Below are 11,192 nucleotides of genomic sequence, written 5' to 3' on the forward strand. Positions count from 1 at the left end.
TCATTCCAAGCACATCTCTGTATTTAAAATTTGTTTAAAAACAGTGCATGCGATTCTGTATTCCACCAGCCCAAGGGAAAACTTGGAATGGCATTTTGTCTTTGATGTATCATCCATGCAATCTACTTTGACGTGTAGAAATCTATTATCATGTCCTGTACTCAACAATTACAATACTTTGCAGAAAGAGAAGGCCACTTACTTCTATCCCCATAACATTGCCCAATTGCATCCCTGCCTCGGCACATTTATTCCTGAAACCTTCATCCATTCCTGCTACCTTGGCTATCCCAATGGTTTCTAGGTTAGCCTCCCAAATCTCCTTAAACTTGAACACATCCAATACTCTGCAGCTTGGATGGAAATAGGCACCAAATCCCATTGATCCTCTAACCTTAACCTCACTGACCTAAACTGGCTTTATTCAGCATCGCTTTAATTTAAAATTTTCATACCCGTTTTTAAGCTCCTTTGTAGCCTCACTACTCTTGATCTCTGTAGCTGCCTTGAGTTTAACAACCATCAGATATCTACATTCCAATTCAGGCATCTTGAAGAACCCAATTTGAAATACTCCATCACTGGCAGCTTTAACTTCAGCTGCCAACGCTCCAAGTTTTAGAACTTGCTCAATGCATCTCTGCCTCTTAATATACTTCAAGACAACTCAAAATTTGCTTCAAGTGTTTGGTATTTCACCCACATAATATGCATGTGGCCAATGTAAAATTTTATTTGATAACACTTCTGCAAAGGTTTAAAGAACAAAGGTATATAAAATTTTCAAATGTATAACTGAATATAAAAAATGTTTAAGTTAATGATCTGTTTAAGTGAAGGGAATGAGGAACCTTGTCTAGTACAAGCATCACAAGAACCACTGACACTACATGGAAAATCATGTACACTCACCCTGAGACCCCCACTACTGGCATATATTCAATCTACAATAACCATCGATGACTACTGTGTTTAAGATCTTTCAGAACTGATATCAGATGCAGTGTTTTATATTTTTTATTATCCAACTTCATAGACCTTTCTTCTTGCATCCACTGATAAACTTCCCAAAGCAGGTTTGCGTTTCAATTCCTGAAAACTGAATGAAACTGAATAATGACTCGATTGATTAGCTAGTGGTTTATGATAGAAATACAAAATGCACAATGCTTATCAATACAATATCTTGTATTTTCAATAATTTATGCATTTGTAACAAATTCTGTGTTTGCATTGATACAAAATAAAATCAAGCACTCATTGTTTAAGAATTTACAGTGCAACATGAACATTTTTAATTAAATGAAACAGTTTTAAACACAAGAACTTATCCCAAGTACACATTTTAATAGTTACTATTCTATTATTACTGATCAGACTTGTAATTCCCAGATGTACTATCACAATTGGTTTTATGCCAAAAGCAAGCTTGCATACAAACATCCATTAGTGTACAATTTACTCAGTGGTGTGGGTACTGGAAAAAACAAACTATGCATAACCAAATTTCTGATTATTTAAGTGGGCAATTAATGTCAAATACAGGGAAATGGCAGAAGAAAAATAATCAAATTCTTAATTGGGCAGCATTTAACCTACAATTCTTAAGCATAAAATGCCAACAAAACCAATTGAAGCTCCCATTTAATAGATTAATCATGACCCTGCACTTGATCATTGAATTCTGCTGATTGATTACAATTTTAAAAGTTCTTCTCTTTCTTTAAAGAAAGCATCTATAAAGACTTGACCCTAAACATAATATATAGATTTTTTTATTTAAAAAAATCAATTTCATTCAGTGAGAAAACATGCTATGGATAATTTGTTATCCCCTTTACATTTCTAAGCAGAAAGAAATTTACACCCTGCCACATACAATAATCCCAAATTCCTCCTCTTTTAATCCTTATTGGCTTGATTTACTCAACACTTGTTTATTATTTCAGATTACCAATGCACACAAAATAAACAAAGTTTCACAAAACAAAAACAACTTTATTATAAAACAACATCTTGCCTTGAAAAGCATATTTTTCTAACCTTACCAACCTTATAAAATGGCTATTCCACTGTAATCATAACTGTTAGTAAACCATGTCAATTTAAAAGGGCATGTTAAAGTAGGAAAAACATTTACAAGATGTAACCTGACTAGATTTATGTTGAAATACTGTCATTTACGCACAACCACGTGCAATGGAAAAGGTACAAAAATTGCTTCTCAATGCAAACAGCAGTATGCTTAAGAACTGCTTTAGTAATTCTATAGTTACATCACTTTAACAAATCAAAAGCACAAGAGACAATTCAATATGATTGCTGCTGCTTGTTCAAGAAAGATCTTAAAACATCTGGATGCTAACAGACAAATGGTGATAAGTGAAGGTAGTTGGGTTTTAAGTTAGCTTTGATACCTTAAGGTCAAACAACTAATTTTCAATTTTATTACAAAGTCTGAGATGTGCCACTGATTACATATTTCAAAAGATGCATGAACTAGGAATTATGTGACAAAGAAAAATTATCAATGGCTTTGCCCCCATTGTGGACATAGCTCGTGTAGATATCTGTTGTGACATCCAGTTGTTGTAAAATGTTAACATTCTATCTTCAAATATCTGATCTGCTTAATAACCCAAAGTGATGAGAAAATCAGCTCAAGAAGGATTTTAATCTTAACAGTTTTCTTGAACTTAATCTTCAAACACACAAGATACTGAACTGAAAACTGTCAGGTACTGCTTAGGCTTTATGCCACAGCTACTTGTTATGAACCTACACGTGTGGAAGTGGTTCTTTTGTCTGAGAAGAAGCTCCTGAGGAGAACCACCTGGCCAAGACTCACAACCAACAAGATAAGAGCTTCACCTATGGACCAAAAAGCAACCCTTGAGTTGAGGTCCTCAGCACGACTTCGACCTTGTGCTTCCCTGAGACGGAAATGAGTTTGGTAATCGATGACAGACTTCATGGCTTCGTGCATTGTGACACAAGCTGACTCCATCTGTTTCATTTTAAAAGTGAAAGCGTTAGTATGGTGAACAAAATAAAGAATCTAATTTTAAGAAAATATTTCATTCACTCACATCAAAACCCATAGTACTGTACAGTAAATCAACAATAATAAAATGCCACTCACCAAGATATTTTTAGCAAAGAATTTATTGCACCAAGTCTTCTCATTTGTTACCAGTACTTTGTTAACCTTCAGCTGCCTACATAATTTTTTATATTTACTAAAATTGATTCAACCCCAATGCATTCTGAATTATTAATCAAAAATGTTCCAAACTGCATGTAAGTCAACAATTTAAATACTTGACACTATTATTAGCTAAAGCAATTTCCCACTGAAGTTTAAGTTCATCACACTGTCAAGTCCTACTTTAAAGCACAAATGTGTAGACACTAGAATTTGTTGTGTTGTATATTTCTCAACAGAATAGGAAGAGCTGCTTTAAAGATCTTATTTCAGTTCAATTACATTTATAATCATAGATCAAAGAAATCAATGAAAATAAGTATCTGTAACATCAAAGTTAACCTGTCTAAGTTAAATCATTCATCTTAGAACCAATCCTTGCTAAAACTGTTTCCAAAGTTCTGCTGGTAGTAAATTAGAGATGAAGTTAGACCAGTTATAAAATAATGTTCTAATACTCATTGCAGTACTATCCCGGGGGATATCTGACGGAACCTGTGTGTTATTACTCATGATTACATTTAAAATTTAGGGACATTAAAGTTTGCCTACAATTGTTCTTGCATTAATTGTCCAGAAAACATTTTTAGGATTCTTGAAAGATTAAGACAAAAATTACTTTATAAAACCAAAAATGTAATTACTTTTGAAACTCAACACTGACCTCAACTTATCTAAAGGATAACATACTTATTGAAAATATATATAGCTTAACTGAAAACGTAGTTAAACAAATTTTATTTTGAAACTACAAAGGGCACAGGGGCTAAGTTTAATACAAAAAGTGTTGTACAATGAGTTTTACCTCCGCACCTTATGTTGTATGGATGGCTCAATAAAGATCAAGATGGGAATTAGGGATTGAACATAGATATCTTTTTGAAGCTGGGGGAAACACTGTTACTCCTCTTGACACAGAAGCAGCTGACGGATCCAGCTCCCCTCAGCTCACTTAATCACTGCAGAATATCCCTAAAAGATTCTGACAATATGAATTGAAATTAAATCACAAAAAATGAGGCACAGCCTTCTTAAAAGGCTTTGATGACCAAACTGCAGCCCAAGAGCAGATTGATCTCCGGAACTGCACATTCCTTGTTAAAACCAGGAGAAGGCCGGCAGGTTGCTGTTTCAGACTCAACATTTCAAATTGCCCCAACCCAAGTCCATCGATTTAAAAAGAAAAGTTGAAATTAACCATTCATTCAGAGATCTTGCGAATACAGGTATTAGGAAATCAAACTTGAGAGGTTTGTCTTATTGAGAGATTGTAGTTAGCCAATGTGCTCAAGAATTTAGAAGCATAAGAGGAGGTTTAATTTAGATATATAAAATGTGCTGAAGGGAACTGACAGATGTAGTAGAGTGCCTGTTTCCCTTTGTAGGACTATCTAGAACAAGAAGCCATAGTTTTAGGAATAAAGATAGCAGATTTAAGACAGATGCGGAGAAATTCTCTCTAAGGGTGTGAATCTGTGGAATTCATTACCCCAGTGCGAGATGGATGCCAGGGCACAGTAAGATTGAGGAGATAGACAGATTTTTAATTAATGAATTGAAGGGTTATAGAGAGGGGGCAGGAAAGAGGAGACCAAGATGAGATCAGCCATGATTGCATTAAATAGCAAAGCAGATTGGAGGGACTGAATTACCTACTCCTGCTCAGTTCTTATAACAATGCAAAATTACTCTAATAAATACAGTCAAGTACATTATTTCTCCTCATTAACAAATAATACCATTGGTCCCTTATTGGTGCACAGGCTGTTAACCAAATCAAAATTTATTTCCAGAAACTATTACTGTTGAAGTTGGCAGTATCTTTTGAGATTTTAAAAGAGACCGGTAAATTGAAAGGAATTTTTTTCTGCTAAAACTTAATCAACTTGAAATAGAATCTATCAAAAATTTCAAAGAACGTAGTGCTCTAGTACCTGAGTCAATGCAGAGACTCTGTTTTCATTGGGAAATAAAGGAGGGTCATCCCCAACCTGGAAATCAAAATACACAGTTTTGTGTGTGAAGGTGGAAAACTCATTGCTGAAACAGAACTTATACGTTCCATTTTTAGCAGCTGTGAAGGTGAAACTGTCGTACTGTTTCTTCATCTCTTTGTACAAAACTGCACCATCAGCATCTTCGAGCCGACAGTCAACATCGTAATGACCACCAGTAATGACCTGTAAAATATGCAAAAGATTAAATAACATTTTAAATTAAAATGACAATCTCAAGCTTTTAAACAGAAAACATCAACACAAGCATAAAATTTTCTCAAAAAAATTTACAAAGGGAAGGTTTCACTAACTTGTAGACTTTATTTCAGTTAAATCTGAAAATGTTGGAAGCATTCAGGAGTATCCGTAAAAAAGAGTTAATGCTTCTGCTCAACCTGAAACATTTACTGTTTTTCCTCTGTACAGATGCTCCTTCAGCTACTGGCTTTGCTCATTTCAGATTTCCTTTATCCAGTGTGTTGCCTTTGCTTCAGCTAAATCAAACTTTATAATATTCAATATACTTGTATTAAATTCTGGTTTTCATAATTTCAAGCAGTTGACATGTTAGGATTGAAAGGGAAAACACAATGGTCCAGATTTTCTGATGGCTAGATGATTGTTTCTGTGGCGTTGACTTCAGAGGTGGGCATTGGGCCCTTGCAGAATCTGAGCAGGTGAATTTGAGAAATGTGCCTGAGAAATTTAAATTTTCAAATGTCAATTTTTCCTGCATTTGGAAACCATCAGAAGGTTGAAAGATTCAGACTTAATTAAGCTAATAGTTAACCAGGAAAAGTACAGTATGTTTTTCATCCTCAAAATGCCTGGGTAACTATTCAATCAAATTCTTTACTCGCCACTAGCACCCTCCCCAACTAAACTCAATATCGACACCCCACTTCCAATCCAACTGACATTAGCACCTTCTTTCCAGCCTGATCCCCCTCCTTAACCTCTAAACAGGTATCCATTGACCCGAGACAGTAGTTCATCGCCTCTCCTGCTGGTTTCAAGGATTTCTGAACAGGTTCCTAACAGGGGTCTCCTGGTCCAGAATCTCCAAAGCACAAATCATTCAAGGGTACTTGGGTCATTTTAAAATTTGATCAAGGTTAGAATTAGGGTTCCAATACTAAATATAGACTATACTTCACCCAAGACGCGACCCAATTAAATTTTTGATATCAAACAAAACAGTCTGTAAGAGATGATAAAAACTTATTTTTGAGAGATGATTAGGCACCATCTACTGGATAGTAAGTGAACAGCATTCGGATCTCCACAGTGATTTTCCACAAATTTCAGCCACAGGAAAATCAGAGACAAGAGAAAAATTAAGAGCTCATTTCAATGGGCGGCATGATGGCTTAGTGGTTAGCGCTGCTGCCTCACAGCACCAGGGTCCCAGGTTCAATTCTAGCCCAACTGTGTGTGAAGTTTGCACCTTCTCCCTGTATCTGCGTGGGTTTTCTCCCACAATCCAAAGATGTGCAGGCCAGGTGAATTGGCCATGCTAAATTATCTATAGTGTTAGGTGCGTTAGTTAGAGGGGAGTGAGTTACTTTTCGGAGGGTCAGTGTGGACCAAAAGGCTTGTTTCCACACTGTAGGGAATCTAATTGAAATACAGGTCAAGGAAGTCCACAAAACTTGTGCTTCAAGACAACAAATTCATCTAATCTTAGTGGTATAAATTTAAAATATTTGAATTGTACTTGCAGATCACATGCACATTAAAACTTGAAAAAAGTCTAAGATTGCACATGCGTGTTTGCAAACAGGTCAACTTCATTAACGCAGAAAACAAACATGGCTTAATATGTTTGAGACAGAAAACTAATGTTGAATTATGGCTGGCAATTTGGAACTAGACTAAGATCAAGGCACCCTTATTTTTCAGGTGCAATGGTTTCTCAATATAGAAGTCACATTCGCAGAGATCAAATAAAATCTGTCTTATCTACATGAACATATTGGGGAACACTAACTATGGAGAAAAGAATGCAATTTGCTACAGAAATCCATTGCATGTAGCTTATAAATAATCTAAGTGCAAGTTCAAATTGCTTTTTCAAGTACCTGCTGACATCAAAATCAAGCACCAAACGGTCTAAAATTACACAAAGTATAACTGACAGTTCACATTTAGACATAATTAATCAATGACAATTTGAAAGAAAATGCCAGCAAAGGCTTGTCACCTGAATACAGTGTATACAAGATAACATCCAACTCTTGATTAACACCAAACTGGAAACACCCCATCTTAAACAAATCCTACTGCAAAGGATTAAGTATATGGATAAGTGAGGGGGCTACCATTTCAGATCAATGGTTGAAGGCTTATGATAAATTTGGGATGGAATCAGGTTAGAAAGGGGCTACAGATGTCAGTCAGATCAGAAGTGGGGTGTTGGAAATCAAGGGCTGTAGTTGGGAAAACAGTATGAGTGGTTACTCAGGGCTCAGTTTAACCATCATCCAGAAGTTACAGTGGGTTTTGTATCCTCTAACCTGTCCTGGTTAACTTATTGGCTTATTTTGAGTCTTAACACTCCAAATTTGCATTTTGAGGGCTCTTCTAGGACATTCCAGATGTTCGGAAATTTGTCAAATAGAGATTAACTGCCCATTTACAAGCTTTTCTGTAGACTATCAAGACTAACTTGCCCAAATATGTCTGCCAGAATTTGGAACACTCGGAGATTAGAAACTCAATCTGTTTAATTTGAACTAATTTAATGAATACAGGTAACAATAGTTGGAAGTGTTATCAGTACACCATTTTTAATTTATGTTATCCAATGAGGAGGGGCTCAACAGGCTAGGAAAGTACCTGAAATTTAGAAGAATAAGAGGTGGCTTGATTTAAACATTATAAAACATCAAGAGGTCCTGGCAAGGAAGTTGAGATGAAGATTTATGCTCTTACGATAGAATCTAGAGCTAGGGGTCACAGTTTTAAAATCAGGCATTTTGCATTTAAAACAAAGATTAAGCAAAATATATTTCTCTGACAGGCGAGTGTCTTTGGAACTCTCTGCCTGAGAAGGTGGTGGGAGCATTGTACTTGAAAATTTTTTAAGTCACATGTAAAGATAGTCTTCATAAGCAACAAGGGTGAAAAGCCATCTGACATAGACGGGAAACCATGAGCTTACAATCACATCGACCACAATCTTACTAAGTGACAAAACAGGCTGGAGGGGGTGAATGGCTTCTGCATGAGCATTATGTTTGTAATCTCAAAAATGCATTTTTCCTATTAAATGCACCTCAAAAGATGAACATTGATCGTACTTCCTGCACAGTAGCTTCTCCTCCATAAAAGGGAGGACAAAAACATTCCAGATTACTTTCATTTCACAGCTGTATTATCAAACATAATTTGATTCAAATGGATAGATATTAACATAGATGATCAGAAGCTGACCTTAAAAGAGGAAAGAGGTGGAAAGATTTAGGGTGGTAATTCCAGAATGTAGGGTTCTTAAAAGTTGAAGGCATAGACACGAAAAGTTGAGTGCTAAAACAGGGAATGTAGAAGTGGTTAGAAATGAAGGCAACAGATCTTTCGAGTATGTGTACCTGAAAATAATTAGAGATGGGGCATTCAGAGCAGAATGCACAACGTTTGATCAGCTAATGAGAGTCTGGCTAGGATTATATTGGAAGAGTCAAGTTTGGCGAGAACTAAGGCAGAACTGAGAGTTTCAGCAGATAAGCCAAAGACCTTTACATAAAAAGTGCAGATGTGAATAGAAGACCATCGCTGGATAAAAAGTGTTAACCAAGGCAGCAAACAGTCCAGGTTCACACACGGGCAGCAGTGACAGGGGGGTATTGACGCCTGCTCCTCGACTGTCACGGGAACAATGAATACTGTGTACAAGGAGAAAATTAAAACCACACCCTCAATCGGACTCGTAGCCCAGAGAATGCGGCATACGCCAATATTTACAGCGCGTACCCAGATATAACACAATCTTCACCACCCACCCACCCACTCTCTGCTGGTTCATCTACCCCCCATCACTCCATCTTTAGAGCTACCACAGTTCCTCAGCTGCAATATCCCGGTCTCACTGAAACCACAGCTCCCCCTCCCAGGCCCTGACCCAGGCCCCGGCCCCGGCCCCGGCCCGGCCTGACCTGGAACTCCAGTGTACACTTGGTGCCCTGCACGATGTCCTCGTAGAAACACTGCTTGGCGTTGTCGGGTAATTCGAAGGTGAGCTCGGAGCCGCGGACCAGCGCCACCAGAAGCTGGGCCCACAGAAGCTGCAGTAAGAGGCTGGCCCACATGCCGGCTCTCACAGACCTTGCCGGGATGAACGGGTGAAGTTTCGCAGCCGACAGCGGGGTCCCCGCGGACGGATTTAAAAGTGAAGCGGCGGCTGCGGCTCCTGGGCGCTAAAGCTCCCGGATGTCGAGACGCAGGAACCAGACGTGGCACCGCAGCTCTACCCGGATGTGTAACCTCTCACCCCCCGCCGGGGAGGACACTGCACCTGCGCGGTCATGCTGTTTCTCCACCAGTCAGTATGGGAGGTAGGCAGCTAGCTGGTTGTGACAGTCATGCTCAGCTCAAAGTTGACAACATTTTGATGATCAGACATCTCTAGACAAACCTGTTGTGTTTGCAGGACTTGAAATAAAAGAAAAGAGATGCAGGGAGAAGATAGTAATTAGATATGGGCATTTAGCATTTAAATACAACTTGAATATTGCTCAAAAAAAGGAACATGTCACTGTTGGAATTTTTCATCTTCCAGCAGATGTAGGAATTCCAAATTTCAAAACAAACACCAATTTGTACTGCACAACAAAAAGGTGCTGATTGCATTTTCCTTATGTGAAGCATTGCAGTGGAACCAGTGAATAGTTATCCCCAACAAAAGCAGAAATGCTGTGTTTCACAAAGGATCATTGGGAGAAAGTGAGGACTGCAGATGCTGGAGATCAAAGCTGAAAATGTGTTGCTGGAAAAGCGCAGCAGGTCAGGCAGCATCCAAGGAGCAGGAGAGTCGACGTTTTGGGCATGAGTCCTTCTTCAGGAATGAGGAAAGTGTGTCCATCAGGCTACATTGGACTCAACTTTAACTCTGTTTTCTTCCACAGCTGCTGCAAGACTTGCTACCTTTCTCTAACACTTTCCACTTTTGTTTCAGATCTCCTGCATTTGTAGTTCTTGTTTTTTTTCACAATCTTAATCACTTCTATCAGATTACCCATCAACCTCCTGTGTTCCAGTGAAAAGAAACCCAGTCTATCCAACCTTTTTTCATAGCTAAAATCCCCATACCAGGCAACATCCTGGTAAACCTTTTCTGTACCCTCTCCAAAGCATTCAGATCCTTCTGGAAGTGTGGTGACCAGAACGGTATGCAATATTTCAAGTGTGGCCTAACTAAAATTCTATATTCCTGATGAAGGGCTTTTGCCCGAAACGTCGATTTTGCTGCACTTTGAATGCTGCCTGAACTGCTGTGCTCTTCCAGCACCACTGATCCAAAATAAAGTTCTATAAAGCTGCAGCTTAACTTATCTGTCCTTATACTGAATGCTCCTTCCAATGAAGACAAGCATGCCATAGGGCTTTTTTTGCTGTCTTATGCAGCCACCTTCTCTTTCAAGTGGGAGGCCTTTAAAAGTGAAATAGCTGTGGTTAAAGGTCTATATGTTCCTGTAAGGGTGAAAGGCCAGGTTGACAGGAATAGGAAACCCTGGATGATGAGATATTGAGGCTTTGACCAGAAAAAAAGAAAGAGGTATGCCTGAAGTCCCAGCAGCTGGGATCAATGGAATCCCTGGAGGTATATAGGGGATACGGGATTTTATGAAGAAGGAAATCAGGAGGGTGAAAAGGGGGCATGAGGTAGCCTTGGCTGAGAAGAGGTTCTTTAAGTATATTAAAGGAAAAAGAATAACTAGAGAGAGAATAGGACCCCTCAAGAACCAAATTGATCATGTATGTGTGGAACTGCA

General features: G+C 38.3%; 1 protein-coding gene across 1 annotated transcript; it reads right to left on the bottom strand.

Annotated features, from left to right (window-relative positions):
- Window positions 1-1,271: 1,271 nt before the first annotated feature.
- Window positions 1,272-9,665, bottom strand: tmed7 (transmembrane p24 trafficking protein 7). The gene is made up of 3 exons (XM_060837511.1): window positions 9,357-9,665; window positions 5,140-5,385; window positions 1,272-3,007 (listed from the first exon to the last, which is right to left on the bottom strand). Exons 1-3 carry the CDS (start codon window positions 9,507-9,509, stop codon window positions 2,771-2,773), a joined length of 636 nt encoding a protein of 211 aa, XP_060693494.1. The 5' UTR covers window positions 9,510-9,665; the 3' UTR covers window positions 1,272-2,770.
- Between the last annotated feature and the right edge of the window lie 1,527 nt (window positions 9,666-11,192).

Source organism: Hemiscyllium ocellatum, chromosome 2 (assembly GCF_020745735.1).
Source record: "Hemiscyllium ocellatum isolate sHemOce1 chromosome 2, sHemOce1.pat.X.cur, whole genome shotgun sequence".
NCBI lineage: Eukaryota > Metazoa > Chordata > Chondrichthyes > Orectolobiformes > Hemiscylliidae > Hemiscyllium > Hemiscyllium ocellatum.